General features: G+C 37.8%; 1 protein-coding gene across 10 annotated transcripts in view; it reads left to right on the top strand.

Moving 5' to 3' along the window:
• Positions 1-17,373, top strand: part of FAM13B (family with sequence similarity 13 member B) — a 52,812-nt gene that overhangs the window by 9,226 nt on the left and 26,213 nt on the right. For 7 of the 10 annotated variants that reach the window (XM_074604422.1, XM_074604416.1, XM_074604417.1 and 4 more), the window contains exons 2-7: positions 1,995-2,161; positions 3,138-3,328; positions 3,801-4,013; positions 8,002-8,179; positions 8,788-8,932; positions 12,154-12,311. In XM_074604422.1, the coding sequence (XP_074460523.1) occupies positions 3,172-3,328; positions 3,801-4,013; positions 8,002-8,179; positions 8,788-8,932; positions 12,154-12,311 (851 nt within the window). In that variant the 5' untranslated portion in view covers positions 1,995-2,161; positions 3,138-3,171. Of the gene's footprint in view, positions 1-1,994; positions 2,162-2,340; positions 2,508-3,137; positions 3,329-3,800; positions 4,014-8,001; positions 8,180-8,787; positions 8,933-12,153; positions 12,312-17,373 lie in introns of those variants that run through there. The other 3 variants (XM_074604414.1, XM_074604420.1, XM_074604415.1) reach the window with 2 other exon arrangements.

The following is a 17,373-nucleotide window of genomic DNA, read 5'->3' as shown; positions in this document are numbered from 1 at the left end:
GGTGCTGAATTATAAAGAAGTGGTTGCTTCTAATTTGCTCTTTTTATTAGGTGCTGTTTGTTTTGAAGGTTTGTTTGTTTGTTTTAGCAAGGCAGCCTGAAGCATTGTGGCAGATCCATCAAAGTTGTTGTTTTGTTTTGTTCCCCCCCCCAGCTGCCATTAATCCCATATGGCTAACATGAGTCTTTTCTGGTTCGCTGTGGATAGACTGACTTTGGTAGAACTTGAGAAAATAGACTGTGTGGATCTTCAAGTTTCAAAAATGGCATGATATCGTGGGATTGATTAAAATCTACTTGCATGCGAAGATTATGCTGACAATCACTTAACATACCGAAATAGTAAGGAAAATGGCTGGGCAGTGCCATCAGAAATTGTAGGAGAGTCATGATTTGCAACTGCTTCACTGTTGAAATGTGGCAGCATCTTTTAGTAACCACGAATACACAATGACAGATTTGAACATGATTGTTGTTTTTAAAAAAAAAAAATAAGTAAAGCCTGTTGACTGGAATATAACCCTTCATTTTCTGTTGTCAGCTCACCTGGAGTCCTGATCTCAGATCAGGATCCACTTGTGTGAGAGATATAACAGATTTACAACCTGTGAGTAATACAAGACAATAGATAGAGACAGATGACGAAGAACAGGAAAGAATATTGGTCAGTATTGCTTACATCGTTAGGCAAAGATTTTAACGCTTGAAAACCTGAAATATTTCTTCCTCTAGGCCTCAATGCAAGAAAACTTTGAGGTGGATGAAGCAGTCCTATATAGAGCTTATGGCCGCCTCCCTTAACACATGGGTGCAGTTTGGGGACGATTGGAAGCAGGAAAATGTTATTTATTCAAACTATGGAGGGACTCTTGATTCATAGGCTAATGAATGGACCAGCATTTCGGTACTGAAATGAGACTAGTAGGTTGTCAGGACCTTGAAAGTGAAGATGACATTGATTTGTTCTGATGTGGAACAGAAGAAAGAGCAGTGTGGGGGAACAAAGAGCGGGAAGGTACATTTTTCAAGTTCATCATCTGAATTCTCATATCAATCTCAAATTATGAAACAGAAGGTTTCAGTGCGTATACTTTAAAGCCAGGGAAAGACTTTTTGTTTTCTAGTTTGGTGATGTCCGTTGTCTTTGTGTGTGTATGTTGCAAGCTAGATTTCCCCAGTTACAGTTGCTTGAGTTTAATTAGAACAGGTAATGGGTGAGATCAAGGGACTGAGATAACCCTTTGACTGTATCTGGATATTAAATCAGCTCCACTGTGTTATGAAGCTGCAATTTAAATTTTTACTACCACAAAAAAACCAAAAAGGCTTTTGTTGTGGTCTGTAGCTATTTTGAGAACTGAGAACATGAAAAACGTCCAGATAATTGGGATTCTAAAAGGTGGCAAAAATGTGGGTGGTTCTAGGAAATCTAGGTTCTGACTCCTTCCTGTATGCAGATCTGATGATCACTTGGACTTTGAACTGGCAGTTAGGACACATAATCAACTTACCAGAAAAGATGAGCTGTACCACTGAAAACTGGTTGACTCTCTATGTTCCTTAGTTAAGACTTTGTTTTCAGTTGTGCCGTTTAAAGATGGTGTCTCAAACCACTGCCTGAGATCCTTCTGAAAATTTTATAGCCATTAAATGCTTTAGTATGGTAGGTACTATAAAGCATTTTTGTCTGACCTAGTTAGCCCTTCATGATTCTTTGGAAGAGGAATGAATGAGTCTGAAAATTATTTCAAAATTGTTAAGACTTAGATGTCCCATGCTAACTGGTGCTTTAAGTTTGGTTAAGTAAAAAAGGCGATTTGCTTTTTTTGCATGCTCTCCCATGAGCCGTGCTAATGTGGTCTTCATGCTTTCTTGTTCAGAACAAGAAACTGATGATTTGACAAGGAGAATTCCTCAAACGTGATGTTTAGACTTGTGACTGAGTTTACAACTGTTGAAAACTTGATGGTCTAATAATATTTTCCTTACTTTCAGATTAACTGCTGAAGTACTGATCGAGTTCTGCTATTCTTCAATGAGGAACTACAGGCTGATCTTTTGCCATAATCTTAAACAACCATAAATGACAAAAGAATGCTTGGTCAGTGAGGGCAGCTGGCGCAGAAAACGTTTTTCAAACTCGGCTGTTTAAGTGCTCTGAGGTAGGTTTCTTAAACTATTTTACTTGGGCTATAAAAAAAAAAAAGGAAGTATGGATTTCAGTATCTCTAATCTATTTGAATTTGTCAGTCCATTAGTAACCAGAGAATTAAGTGTGGTTGCAGTGCTTTGACTAACAGTATGTACTTCACGTTCTGTGTGCCATCCTCTATGAAAGTGATTGCTTGCATTTAAGCAAGTATGTTTTCTTTTTTTAATTATTTATTTTGAAAAGACTTTTTTTTCTTTGCTAGAAGAAATATTTTGGTTTCGACAGGATAACAGTTTAATTGAGTGACTTACACTGCCTTTGGTAATCTAGATCCTGTATCAAGCAAAGACTTGCAGGTAAAGCTTGAGCTTCTGCATGATAGGAAGAATGGTATCACTGAGCAGCTGTAAACCAGTTTGGGGGGTTTGGGGTTCAGTAAAACTTTTAATTTGATGCAGGTGTTGAAAGCTTTATTGTGTAGACGAGAAAATGCCAAATATATTAGAAGTTGATTGCAATGCAGTTGTGTATCACAAAATACTTCATAATTTCGCGCAACTAAAACTTGTGGTTTCAGTTTGATAGATCCACTAGTTTCATTTCCTCTGGAGAGGCTTTTCTGTTGGATCTGGGAAGCCTGACTGATAAATACTGTGGGAAAGCGTATTGAAGAATCTAGGTCTCCCAAAGTACCTTAAAACTTAAGTAACGATGTTGTAACTAGAATTTTCTGAATTTCCTTGCCACTGTGTATGTTCTTATCGGCCCTCTACTGAGGATTGAACAGAACACCTCAGTAACAGCCATTTATGTAGTTAGCTGTATTTGGAGTTATTACAGAACTTTTCATTAAATCAGTGAACTGATTAAGAGAGACTGGAGAGCATTTGCATTAGGTAATTAAAGCATGTTGTGTTACAGATCAATACATTCAACAGTGTACACTGAACTCTGATTTTTGCTTTTTAATTCCCCTTATTTGACAGAACAGACAGCTTTGATTTTTGGCTGCAAAAAGATATGAGGAAGAGCTCCTCCCCTTCCTTGAGTAACTGCAACTCTGTTCTTGCTAACAAAATATTTGGAATTCCACTTGATGAGCTGCAGCAAGAAGGGCAACCAGACAATGAGGTTCCATTCATAGTCCGCCATGTTGTGGACTATATTGAGGAACATGGTATGTATTATCTTGCTGTACTTTAAATCATATATTTAGCTGTTGTTCTTACAGAGTAGATTGTGTTTTTTGAAGAGTATTTGTTTTCTTAGGTTACTTACATTTAATTGGGTGTGATTTGGGTTGGTCTTTTTTTTTTTTTTTTTTTTCAGTGATACACACTTCCTTTCTTTACTCTTCCTGTTATGTTTGATTATCACTGTTTTCTAGCTAACACTAATGCAGTCAGTTCAATAGGGTACTTCATAGGAAATTGTGTGTTTTAGGTACTGCTAACATTTACTTTATTGCTGTATTGTTATCTGGGCATAAGAATGTGTTTGTTGGCAAAGGACTGCTGGAAGTCTTGCAAAACTGTTGTCTGGAAAGTCATTCAGTATGTGAATTGTGCATATCCGATTATCGGTATTTTCTGATATATTTATCCATACTGGATCTAAAAGTTTATTTCTGCAACTTCTTTCTAACTCAGGGGGTCTGGAACAAGAAGGACTTTTTCAAGTCAATGGGAATGCTGAGACAGTGGAGTGGCTTCGGCAACGATATGATAATGGAGAAGATGTGGACCTGGTTAAAGAAGCAGATGTACCCTCAGCTATTAGCCTTCTTAGATTTTTTCTTCAAGAACTTCCAGAGCCAGTTATCCCAGGCAGTTTGCACATACATTTGATGCAACTTTCTCAAGGTAATAATTATTTTTGATTCACTGTTTTAATTTTATTATTTTAAGAGTAAAAAACAGTATTAAATTGAGATTTGTAATGGCATTAGGGTTTCTTTGGTGTTTTGTGTAATAATGTGTGCATTGGGAGGCATTCAAATATACCTTTCTTAGCTTAAACTCCAAATAAATAGGTTCTTTTTAGGAAACTCAGTCTGGATTCAAAGACACGGTTTATCCATCATGCAGGAAAATAGTGAAGCTGCCACATATGCCGATTAGGTCTGAATATTGCATGTTCTTGTGTGTGAATGCTAGGACACTGGTCAAAGCCACTGGAATCAAAGTTATTTGACAGTTTCTCACCACCGATGCTTTAAAAGTGCTAGGGAATGCTTTTGTCTTACTTCCTCTGAATTTCACTTACTCTGCCTGTGTTTCCATGGCACTTAAAGCTTTTGTGTACTAGAGAAGAATTCTCAAGCCCTGTACTCATGTCATATTTGCTTTCCCACTGTGTATTTTTTTCAGTTTAAAATTCATTTGTAGGAGGAAAAAAACCCCATTGTCAATGTATTGTTGCTAAGTATGTTTTTTCATATACTGCAAAACCTTGCCCTTTCAAATTAACACCCATATGCTGGCACATTATTTTCTTTACCGATTGCCAACTTGCCTATATGTATCCACTCTCCTGGGTCTTTTTGCCTCTGCTGTGTTGGGTGGTGTTGGAGTTGATTCATAACTTGACTAGTAAAAACGCTTGTCTTGCAGTACTACAGTAGTAATGTCCTTAAAGGGTTCATTGATGTTGGAGTTCTGTGACAAGACTGAGAGCTGTGCTGGTTGTCACTCTGCAGGAGTGTTACTCATTTTCCAGTGTCAGTTTGTGCTTTTCTTCAAGTGCTGGTCTTGTTTTGCTTTGTAAGATGCACGTTTTTGATTTAATTTTCTGTTGTCGAGTTTATTCCTGATAAGAGCTTGATAACGCTTGTGATAGTCCTGTTCGTTCAGAGTGGGAATCAGTTTGTAGGATGAGTAGAGCATAGATTTCACATGCTGTTACACTGTATTTACCAAGTGCTGAACTGGAGGGTCATCTACAGCAGTGTGAAGCTGCTTTGTTTTCCTCCCTTGGTAGCCTGTGTATCCTGAAACTTTGAATGTGGGGTGGTTATCTGGGTAGCTCATGAGCAGAAGCTGAACACTGATGTGTGAACCACTAAATAGTCTTGTGCTGGAAACGAATTTTGGAAGCTACTGGCTAGAGAAACTTCTTGAAGGCTGAAGTTTTGTTTGTTTTTGTCCCATGCAGTAATGAGAAACTGAAGTGGGTAGGGAATTTCATTAGCGGTATGTCTGCTATTTGGTTTGCGTTGCTAAGGTCATGGTTCATCGGACCTAAGTAGCTAGTAAACCGTTGTTTGGGGGTTTTTGGATTTGTTTGTTTGGTTTTTTCTCCATGAAAAAGATAATAAATAACTAAAGGATTGTTAAGACAGTAATGCAGAATGCTGCAGGTTGCTCAGCTAATACTGCTGTGCACCTTGATTTGCAATGCTATTTATCAGGACTGGAAATGGACTTGAGATATACGCACTTGGTGTGACAGTGTAATTCCCTTCTATAACTTGTAAAATACGGTGTGAAGCTGGGGTTTTATCCATCTTTAAATACATGACTGTGGAAGGATTTACATACGGGTTGTTTCGGGAAAAGAGCTGTTCTTCAGCATGTAAGTCCCCATTTGGTTCCATTTTGTTAAATATACAGAGAAACTTCATTTAAACTTGCAGCTTATGTCCTTACTGTCTTTTAAAGTGTAAAATAACTTTAAAATCTTTCTGAACTCACTTTATCTCTGTACCAAGGAAATCAAAACACATAAACTTTAAATGTCGTTTCCTGATACTAAAATTAGAGTTTCGGTTTCCTCTACTCAGGTTTTGACTTTTGGTATTTGACTGTCGGCTAGACATATCTATGCTGGTTTCCAGAACTATAATATCAGCTGCTTTTTCGGCAGAGGAATTGCTTACAGAAATGCAGAAGGTGGTAATAATTTTGGATCCATATGATACTTCTGCTGTTTCCCTCTTTAGCAGGCCTTCCGTATTGTTAGGTTGTTAGGTGAAGCTTAGTTCTCAAAACGACTTAGGCCACAGCTTGTCGTATATCTATATTCATCTTTTGAGGCTTGTTCTGTGCAGGCCTAATGGTGGTTGCTCAAAGGCAAGGGATTGTAGTAATTGAAGTGTGAATTTGACCCCAGCGCTCTAGGCTGTGTGTCCCAGAAGTTTGTATCCATGATTTACTGCCAGAGGACTTCAGTTACAGATAAGAATATCCTCACTTCAGAACTCTGGCTGTTGTTTAAACCTAAATTTTAGGACAGATTTGTTAGACAAAACATTTAGATGTGTATGTGCAAGGTGGTCTGACTATCCCCTCTCTCTCTCTCTCTCTCTTTTTTTTTGAAGGTCTACTTTGTGATAGTATTTTTTTAGGTTCTATTTTGCTGTTCTCTTTCCCACACGTGTTTCTAGAATAAAAACTAACAATAATATATTAATTTTATTGTGTTACTGTGCTGAGAAAACTACTTTTCTGTGCCTGGTTACCTGTATTCAAATACTGTAGGTGTTGACTGTGTCCAAGCAAATGAAGTCCTGCACAGTTAATGTTTGGTATTACCGTAGATACGTAACAGGGAATTTACTCACTTCTTTGATTTGGTATTAAGGACCAGGATGTCTGAGCTCTCTCATCTAGAGAGGCAGAGCGACTGCTCATCATTTTCAAACATCTTTTTCCCTTTCTAACTAATCCCAGAAGAATTTTCAAATATCTGAGACAGAAGGGGAGGCCTGTTACTATAACTTTTTCTCCCGTTTTGCTTTCCTGACATTTCCTTTATATGGAATTTCTCTGTTAGCAACAATTATGAACTCTGAACCTTGTTGCCTATAAGGCTGATAATGTAACAGATGAGGTTTGTGGGGAGATATTTTGATGAAGTTAGTTAGATGTAGGGTGAGAATAAGGAAGTTTTATGGAGACCCTTTTTTGGGTCTGAAATTGAATCGGCAAGCTTCAAGCTAAGTATGTGTTAGGATAACTGCATTGAGATTGCTTATATTCATCAGTTAAGTATTACAAAAGGAAGTAGAGTTGAGAATGGGATGCTTATAGAGGAAAAAGTGACAAAGTGCTTAGCTTACCTGAAATGGGGAGAATTTTAACTAGCTTTTAAGTTGACTCACTACCTCTGGAGCTGTTGCTATCTCTAGAGCTCTTCTGCAAAGCAGTTGTTATATAAAAATGGTAAATGAAAGGATATGGAGGAACTAGCCCTATGTAATCGGAAACCTGAGTGAGCATTAATTGTGGAAAGCATGCTGAAAACTGCTGATTGGACTTGCAGAGGAGAATATGGTAGCAATCATTGGTTTAGGTTATCAATTTCTTCTTCAGAGAAGAAATTATATTTATCATTAGGGGAAGTAATCTGATGGTACTCTGCTATGGGATCTACTGAGGAGGGTTTTTTTTTTTTTTTTTGCTATGTTCCCCCACCTCTTCACCACCCCTCCAAACCTCTGACATCATTGAAGAAAAGTGACGGAATAGGAAATGGGTTATCGGCCTCCCTTGGAAAGATCAGAGAGGAAGAGACTAATCCAGAGACAGAAACGAGAGGATGCGATGCTAGGACAGATAGACTGTTATGAAGTACTACCACTATGAATACTCTTCAGATATGTGGGCTGGATACTTTGGTTTTTGGGTTTGGGGGTGGTAGTGTTCTTTTTCCATGGAGAAATTTAGTACGAAAAATCTTAGACCAAACAAATGCAAGTCAAATTCGGACATTTTTGTCTGTGGTCTGACCAAATTAGTTGTACTTCAGCAGTAAGTAATTTTTGTCAGAGTCAAAAAGTTGATCAATATCAAATGTGAAAAAGCAGATATTTTACTTTTGTGATTAAAATATCTTTATTACATTTTTCAGATTATAATAATGAAGATGAATTTGGAAGAAAGTTGAGGTTCCTCTTGCAGCAGCTTCCACCTGTTAATTACAGTTTGTTAAAGTTTCTGTGTAAATTCTTAGCTAATGTAGCATCGCATCATGAAGAGATTTGGTCGGCAAGTTCTTTAGCTGCAGTCTTTGGCCCGGATGTTTTTCAGTAAGTTCATACAGTGTTTTTATGTGAATTCAACAGTGTACATCTGTAGTCTAAAGTCTTTCTTAGTCCATGAGTAACAGCATCAAGTACACAAAAAGTTTTGGGCAATATGTTTCTTTCCATTCCTTCCACTCCCTCACCCCAGTTTTGCCTTACAATTTTTTCTTGGATTTAAACAACAGCTTGTCTATGAGCTATGGTGTTAGAAACCACTGATCTTGCATTACTGTAATTATACTGAGATTCAAATTCTTTAGAGATAGTTTATAAGATTACTATTTGCAGCAAGAAAGCAGTGCTGGGAGAAAGCTCTTAAAGTAGGAAGTATACTGGGGTTTTCTCTCTACAGGAAAACACTTGAATTATAAATATTCCTCATGAAGACTTAATTGACTGAATAGTTGTTACTTCATCACTTTTAAATATAAACTAGTGGAAACATTTATAATGCAGTAATGTGAAGGTATGTGTAAAGGTTGGTGTGTTCAGAATGGATTGGGGATAATGGTGTGAAATGTAGCCCTTAGTCATAGAAGCTGTTCACAGGAGTTCTTTCAGGAAAGAGTTGGATTTAGACTTTTAGACTAAAACAGCGTTGAATTCTTTAGCATTTACACAGATGTGGAGGATCTGAAAGAGCAAGAAATAGTTAGCAGAATAATGGCGGGACTTCTGGAGAACTACTATGAATTCTTTGAAAATGAAGAGGAAGATTTTTCATCTACTAATGATTTAAGCTCAATAACTGAGCAGGTAAGAATATTTTAAATGCCAGTATTTTATCACTTAAGTAACTGTCATACACATTTATGTTTATGAAAGATATGTTGAAATATACTTTTCTTTAGTGTGCCTTTCGGTAGATTCTCGCAAACTGATAAAACCTGGTATTTCCTTATTTAACATTTATTTAACATAGATAACATGTTAACATATTAAGATACTTAACGTGGCTTGTGAAATTGTTGCTTTGTAGTAAGTACAGCTATGCTATATAGAAAAATATGTAAGAACTCAGCCAACAATGATATCCTGCCCAATATAGATACTGTTATGCATCTATAAAAGACAGAAAAATATATAAACAGTATATCTTTTTAATTAGGAAAGGAGAACTGATTTTTAAGCAAATGCAGAACTGTTGTTGGTCTTGGTCAATAATATTTTTAGGTGTGTCTTACAGAAACATGCAGGGTCTCGCACTCCACTTGATGATGTTATCAGTGGTGGTTCCCTATGCCAAAATTTTTGAATGTTGTTTCTGATTCTAGGACTTCAAAATATCATCTTGACATTAGTGGGGAAAAGCGTTGAAATTAGAGAAACAAAATTGACTGGAATAGAAATGCTCTTGGTCCTAGATTTCACCTGTCAGGATTGCCAGATCACCTGAGCGTGGTATCGATTATCAATCACTCTTATGCCTTTCCTCACAACAAATTTGACTTTGTGAAGTAAAATGCTATGTCATGCGGGGATAAATAGAGATGGAGAGTTGTTAGGGAAATGAAAATGTTCTGTTGTGATACAACCTCCTTCTGTTGGCAAATATTTTTAATTCTAACAAGTCATTGTATGTAAGTGACAATGCATGGAAGAAGTAGTTTTTGTATTATCGAAGCCAGGTTCATGGATTATTAATAAAACCTTGGCTGAAACTTTTCCTTCGAAATATGGAAAGCTATAAACTGAATTTTCTCACGTTCAGTTGGCTTAACACATGATGTATTTTCTTGAAAGAGGAAAAAGGGTAGATAGCCAGCAGTTGCTAAGGAAGGTAACAAGAAATATTGAATTTTTAAAGCCTAACCATCCCACAAACCCGTCCGCTAGCAAGACAAGTAAGGCAAGTACTAGGGCAGCTGGTTGCTTCCTCTTCCCTGCAGTAGACGCCTCACCCATCGGTCTGGTCTGCCAAGCACGGGCAGCAAGTTCTGGGTTGAGCAGCTTCTGCTCTGCTGGCTCTTCTGGCAAAGTGCTGCAGCTTTGCAATGTTTGCTGTCTCTTTAGCTCTTCGCAGGAATACGTCTAGCACTGAGAACTGACACAGCCCTGCTGCATGCAGGAAGCTGTTAAATAAAGCTGGGCTGTAACTTTTGCAACCTGAGGCTCAGGACTGTCGTCTTAAGTTGGGACGACTGCTCTTTAAAGTACAGTTAGTTGATCTGTACTCTCATGCTTTAAAATTACTGATTTGTCTGTGGGTTATGATATGTTTTAGCAAAGTTTTCCCAAGCATAACAGTCAGTGTGGTGTGTTTTGGGTTTGGTTTTTTTTTATCCCTAAATTTGAGGCCTGTTGGGATGTCCCTTTAATTTCGTGGCATCTCCACCAGATGTCAACAGTGCACTACTGTTGGGTCCTGTTCCGTCCCGGGCTGGTGCGGTGGGGGTACAGAAGGGCCACTGTCTCCACTGGGTGCAGCCCCAGTGGCAGCTGACTGTGTGCCGCTGGGCTTGCCCTTGCTTCACTGGCACATCCTCCTGCAATTACGGAGGAAAGTTGGGGATAAACATGTTTCTTGCCCTGAATGTAGCACCATATAATGCATTACACCCCTTTTAAAAATAAATAAACATCTCTTCTCTGCCTTCTGTGTAATCTTAAACTGATAAAGTTTCAATTTTTCTTAATATCTGACATGAGTATAAAACAAAGCTGAATTATAAAGTGTATTTTCTTGAGGCTGCTGCTGCTACTTTATTTTCTGCGTTTTGCAAGTTTGGGAGATCAGTGATCAATCACAGACGGGCTTTGCAAATCAGTCACTTTTGTTGAGTTTACCTCTTTGTGTTTTAGAAATAGTTGCTTTGTAAAAAATGAAGGTGTCGTTGGCTATGTTGTTTTACTTTTCAAATTGGCTATATTTTACTTCTTCAGTAAAAACATTTGTATTTGGAAACAAAAATAGACAAGAGGCTTCACAGAAACTTCTCAATAGTCTTGCTCTTACATTTACCTTTAAAGCACTGAATGAATACTTGTAAAGTTTGGATTCTTAGATTTCTATATTGCCTTCCATAGAGGGGTTTGAAAATGCCTCTCATATCATATACAAATAAGGCTGCCTATGGAATGGAGGAGAATTACCTGTCCTTATTTTATACATAGAAAAAGAAAGGCTCTGTGCCTTGGGACTTCAGTGTAGTCAGGATTTTGTTGTTTCTTCATTCTGCTTGTGTTTATTTACTGCATCAAAGGTGCTTCCCTTTTCAGTTTTTGTCCAGTGTTTCTAAAGAGTTATGTAGCTTTTTAGTGATGTGGAATGTATGATTTTACATAAAAGCAAGTATAGCATGCCTGGCTTTCTAAAATTAAAAAATGTGTTCTCCTCTCACATGGACGTTGTTTGTATACCTCTTGTGCTCATTTAGAATCATAGAATAGTGCGAGTCAGAAGGGACCTTTAAAGGTCATCTAGTTCAACCTAGTCATCTAGTATAATGAGTAGGGACATCTTCAACTAGATCAGGTTGCTCAGAGCCCCGTGCAACTTGGCCTTGAATGTTTCCTGGGATGGGGCATCTACCACCTCTCTGGGCAACCTCGGTCAGTGCTTCACCATCATCAGCATAAAAAATTGCTTCCTAATATCCAGTCTAAACCTTCCCTCTTTTAGTTTAAAGCCATTACCCCTTGTCCTATTGCAACAGGCCCTGCTAAAAATTTGTTGCTGTCTTTCGTAGAAGTTCCCTTTCAGTACTGAAAGGCCGCAGTAAGGTCTCCCTGGAGCCCTCTCTTCTCCAGGCTGAACAACCCCAGCTCTCTCAGCCTGTCCCCATAGGAGAGATGCTCCAGCCCTCAGAGCACTTTTGTGGCCCTCTTCTGGACCCGCTCCAACAGGCCGATGTCTTTCCTGTGCTGAGGTCTCCAGAGCTGGACGCAGTACTTAAGAGGTCACCTGGACCTCTTAAGTTCCCTGGACCTCTTAAAAGAACTTTTCAAGCCATTAACTGTGATTAAATCTTTTTTAGATCAATGATCTCTTGGAAGAGGAGGAAGATGTAAAGCTTGAGCAGTCTGAAGAACTTCCAGAAGATGGCACAGAGAAACCTGATGAAAGGCCAGCTGTGGTGCATCTAGATATGACAGGGAGTCTCTCGGATTCCAGGAGCGTTACAGCATCAACAAGGTAACTTGTTTCTGCCTCGGAGGTTGGGTTTAAAGTTTGGAGTATAGTCTCTTCTGTCTGAGGGAGAGAAGCTGTCAGACTTTTGAGGTAAGTGGTGTTGTCTACGAACTGAAGCTGTGGAAGTAGGTGCAGTTCTTGTAGTAAAATATGGGATAAAATAACTGTTCCCAAATTCAGAAGAGGAACGCCTGTAGAACTCGGATTGGATTATTTATGGTGATTTATGCAGAGAAAGGGAAAAGGGGCATATTTTAGTAAAACCATAAAGTGTTATTTAAACAGTAAATTTTGTAGCAGAAATTAAGCAGAAACTAAAAAGTATGAGTATTTGTAGATGCAAATCCATTCTGTGCCATCTTTCCACCACTCCCTTTCAGTGGGAAATCCTAGGATGATTTCTTGTCACATGCTAGTGTCCTTACATGACCCTAATTCATTCCTAAACCTGTGAGAATTTATTTGTCCAGGTTGGTCTTTTTTTGTGCCCAGTTTGGTCAGGTGTTAAATGAGGAGGAAAGTACTTTCTTATTTCCCTAGAGTACAGTGGAATATACTTCATAAACAATTGTAATGAAGACTGTCTAGATGTGATTACTTCCTGAAAATATGCTAGAGAGAGAAAGCACCAGGCATGAAGAGGAACTATATATGACTAAAAGGGCAGTGGAGAGCAAGTGGGATAATATTGACCATTAATGATTTTTAGGTTGGAATATAGATGTTCTAGAAAAGCCTTTAGTAGGAGCACCGTGGAAGAAATTTTGAGCACTTTTAAGATAGCATTTTGTAAGGTTATACATGAGACTTCGTAGAATGGGTTGCTTGCAAAAAAACTTGATTTCTAAGGTCCAGAAAGTCTCCTTAATTTGAGTTGAAATGAAGGCTCTGGATACCTTGGTTTGTGAAAGTTGACTTGCTAATACGAAGATCCTTCTTCAGTTAATTTAAACCCTGCCGACTAAATTTATCTTGGAGGCTGATGTTTCTTTGTTATATCAATGTAGGAGTGACATGTACCTATGCACAAGCTGAGGTTTAATTTATTAATTGCTTTTTAGAAAAAAATTACTAGAAAAATGCATAGAAAGCCGAGGTCTTGCATTGCCGTAACAGGTGTACGGGCTGCGTACCTGGAGGGACCTGTGTTACCTGCCTAAGAGCCAGACTCTGTAGAGGGATCAGGCAGGAGTACTAGAGTGGGAGTCAGATTTTAATTAAGACCTGTCCTCATAAAGGAGATGCATAAACTTAAAATAGTACTTGCATTTGAGAGCTTATTTGCACTTGCTTGTAATACACAGGTTTGTTTTACATGCTTGGTAGTACACAAGTTTTAATTTTTAAGGCTGTTTTACTTGTATTATAGTTTACATAGCTCTGCAGGATGTGTTAGGTGTGGGCATTGCATGTAAGAACTTGTAGGGAGGGGTGAGAAAGAATCTATAATAAAAGTGTGACTAAAAGGGGTGGAAACGCAGGGGTAATGCAGGATAAGTTTAGTGCCTACGAGCAACCAGTCTCAAGAATGTGGATTTCAGGTTGAAATCTGTTCAGCAGCTTGGCTGCACGCTTCCTTCTGCTTTGTTGCAGGAATTAGTAAAATATAAAATCAGGAGAGAAACATAATTCTGTTTTGTAATTTAACTTATATTTTAATTGTTAATTATCCTTTTCAGCAAGATAGCTGGTTAATTTTAGTTTGATTTAAATTAAAAGTTGCTGCAATTGGAATACGTAAAAAAGTGCTGCTTCTTCCAATTAAAGCTTTAAAGCAATTTAACTATTCACAGGTATTTAGTTGCTTGCGGAATGTGTAAGCGCAGCAGTAGTGACAAACTCAACATGTTCGAGAGTTTAAATTTGATAGCCTGAAGAGAAAAACATTTTTACTCAATGTTTAGGGTTAATTAAAAATTAATAGGCGTTAATTATGGTTGGCATTTTACATAATTTGTGGTAAAGGATAAGGAGGAATTCTGTAGAAGGAAGAATTTTGACTGTAAAACCAGAACAACTGCAGGAAATGTAAAAATAAATAAATTACAGTGAATGAGAAAGTATGCTTTATTAAACTTTTAACCACTATAATTACTCTAAATATTTTTCCAAACTTAAAGGCTTTCATAGTATGCATTTAGTGGCCTTTTTTTGTTGTAGTTTCTTGATGTAAAAAAAAAAAAAGTATTTAAAAAAGCAAACGTTAATGCAGGTTTATTGGGATGTTTGTCTTGACATAGGGCCTGCAGCATCTGAAAAAGGAAAGAGAAGTAGAATTTAAACATGATTCTTGCAGTTCCTTAACCGGTAGTTTTGTTACCTCTTTGCTGTTGTCAGATTTTTGGGAACTGACTATCTGTATATTTTTGGTCTCTGTGGAGAGATAGAGAAGAATGCTGAGGTTGCATGTTCCGCACGCTAAAGATTAGTTATCTTGATTCATTCAGTGGGGTATATGACCTTCCTTCTAGTTATTTGGACTGTAACTTGCTCATAATTTTGCTCACTACCTTTTTTCTTTACTCTTTCTGTTTGTTCTTTCTGAAACACATGACCTTCATGCACTGCATGGTGTTAATTTGACTTTGAGTGTGAGAGAGATCCAGTGAGAATGTGGATAATCATTAATGCAGTTTGATTTAGTGACTGCTGGAAAATGGTATTTAAAATAAACCTGTTGACCGATCTTTAAGGCCGTTACCCAAACAGGGCGCATTTGTTGCACACGATTTGACAATGCGTTTGTAAAGGAAACATCATACTCTCCTTTACCAGAAGCCGTTTCACCAGGGTTCCTTTGGTTTTGCTGTCCTGACTTTCGGAGGAAAGAATTACTGACTCAGCGTTGCAGCTGACTTTTAAGACGTGCTGTTGAAATAATCACTTTAGAATTCTTCTCTGTCACTCCAAATTTTTCATCACTGCGCTTTGCCAAGCGGTATTTGCTTTATACTTTTTGCAGTTCTTCTCAAATATTGTCAGTCGAAAGCCTATTATAAAAACTCTTAATACGTTCTTTGGGCTTTTCAAAATTATATTTGTAATTATAATATATAATTATATATTATATAAAATATTATATATAATTATATTTGTATTTATGACATATAGTAAGTTCTGTAAACAGTTTGCTTTGTCTATATGAAATGCAATGTCAAGGGTGAGCTCTTCACTGCTTGTGTGATATTTTTGTTAACCCTTTTTTGCTTTAATTAGCTCTGATCAGTGCAGGCAATAGTATTAACAGCAACAGAGTGAGACAAAATGCATAGATAGAGCAAGGTTAACCACCATCAACTGCCTGAATTGCTAGAAAATATATTATTCTTTTAGTTTAGGGCTCTCTTTCACATCCAAATACTTGTCCCTCCTTCCATGCTGGAAAATCGGTGAACAACACGTTAGGAAAGCTTTCCAGTGTTGATTGGGCAGCTTATTGTCAGGAGTGACCTCATGTTGCAGTCTATTTCTATTTAGACTGCGGGGTTTAGTGCAGCACTCCAGAAGTGCTGCCTGACAAGCAGCCATTGAAGCCCGGCGAGCAGCATGCATAACCAGCAGCCAGCAGCCCGCTTCGCCGCTTTTCAAATGAAGCAGTTTTACATCAAGTGCTCGTTTGGGATAGCAAAAATAATCAGAATGGCCTGTAAAGTTCTGCAGCACAGGTAAATATATAAAAGGCAAATGTGGCTTTGATGTGCTTGCAAATGAGACCTTATTTTTAACTTTAAAATTGTCTCAGATTAAATGTATTTTGGAGACATTAGGAAGTGAAATAATGTCACAACTGATTTGGTTTTTTTTAACGAGAAATCAGAATCTATGTACAGTCAGTAAATTACCAAGAAAAACTTCGAAATGTTTTATCTCTTGTTAATGTATTTTTCTATCTTAAGGTATGTTTTTTATGAGACTTTCTATGGGTCGGGAGACAGTGCAAAAGGGATTCTAGGGAGGGGGTTAGCGTTATGAAACAAAGATGTTTACCTTTCTGTGTCTTGCTGTGTCATGCTGCGTTTAAGACTCTGTGTAGCAGTATAAATTACAGCTTTTAAAAAGTATCCTTGAACGGTGGTACATCGGTTGGGAAGTTGTCCCGTATTTTCAGCTAAGAGCGATTGACACATTTCTTTCAAAAAGTCCTTAATTGCTAAAGTGATTAGTTGAAGACGAAAGATACTCTTTACGTAGTAAGAGGATTTTTCAGGCTTTGCAATACTGCTGATTTATGCACATCTTTTGCTGAGTACCTCTAATGCATCTAAAGGTGTTTAGTAAAAGCACTGGTGAATGATCCAACGCTGGGGGCTGAAGGTTACGCGGCAAGATGGAAAATTTTGTTGTGAACTGTGTCGGAAATCTTTTGGATTCTTCGGAGATGAGTTTGATTCTCCCCACTTTTGACACAGTTCCTCATTGTCTCAAGTGGGAGAATAAAAGGATTCCAGGTCATCAGTTTCCTATGAATAGTATTTGTACTTGTGCCCTTGACTGAAATTGTTTTTGCTCTCTTTTACAACTAGAGTGTTGCAGTGTTCTGTGCTCTGAACCCCTTCTCCCCCCCGCCCTCCCCCCCCCCCCCCCACCCCAATTTGTCCTAGGAGTGCCTGTGTTTTAACAGTAAATAGATTTCAATCTGTACAAATATGTATTAGTACTTTTAGAAAGTAAGCATACCTTTTATAATGCATCCTTTATAGAACTTACTGAAAATACTGAGATTGGATACTTAACAACATTTTTTTCTGTTTTGAAATCTTACTTTTTTTTCTCTGAGGTTCTTGCTTATGCTCCTCTCATCTGGTTCGTGGGGCTGATCTTATTCACAGCTTCGTGTCTTCATCTTTTCATTTCAAGTATTGTCAAAACAAAAATTGTTTATCAGAAAACTTAAAACACTGTCTACAAGTAGTAGGGGTATGCTGTACTGTGCAGAGAAATACCATTGAAATGTAAATATCTTAAGTTGCAAACTTACCGTTTCTCTGTTTGAAAGAAAAAACAAAATGCCAGTATGTTCACCCTCAGTTGTTTGATCCGGCAGCTTTGAAATTAGCGGCTGCAG

Source organism: Larus michahellis, chromosome 11 (genome assembly GCF_964199755.1).
Source record: "Larus michahellis chromosome 11, bLarMic1.1, whole genome shotgun sequence".
Classification (NCBI taxonomy): domain Eukaryota; kingdom Metazoa; phylum Chordata; class Aves; order Charadriiformes; family Laridae; genus Larus; species Larus michahellis.
Note: the sequence above shows the minus strand (reverse complement) of the source record. Positions and strands in the feature narration are given on the sequence as shown.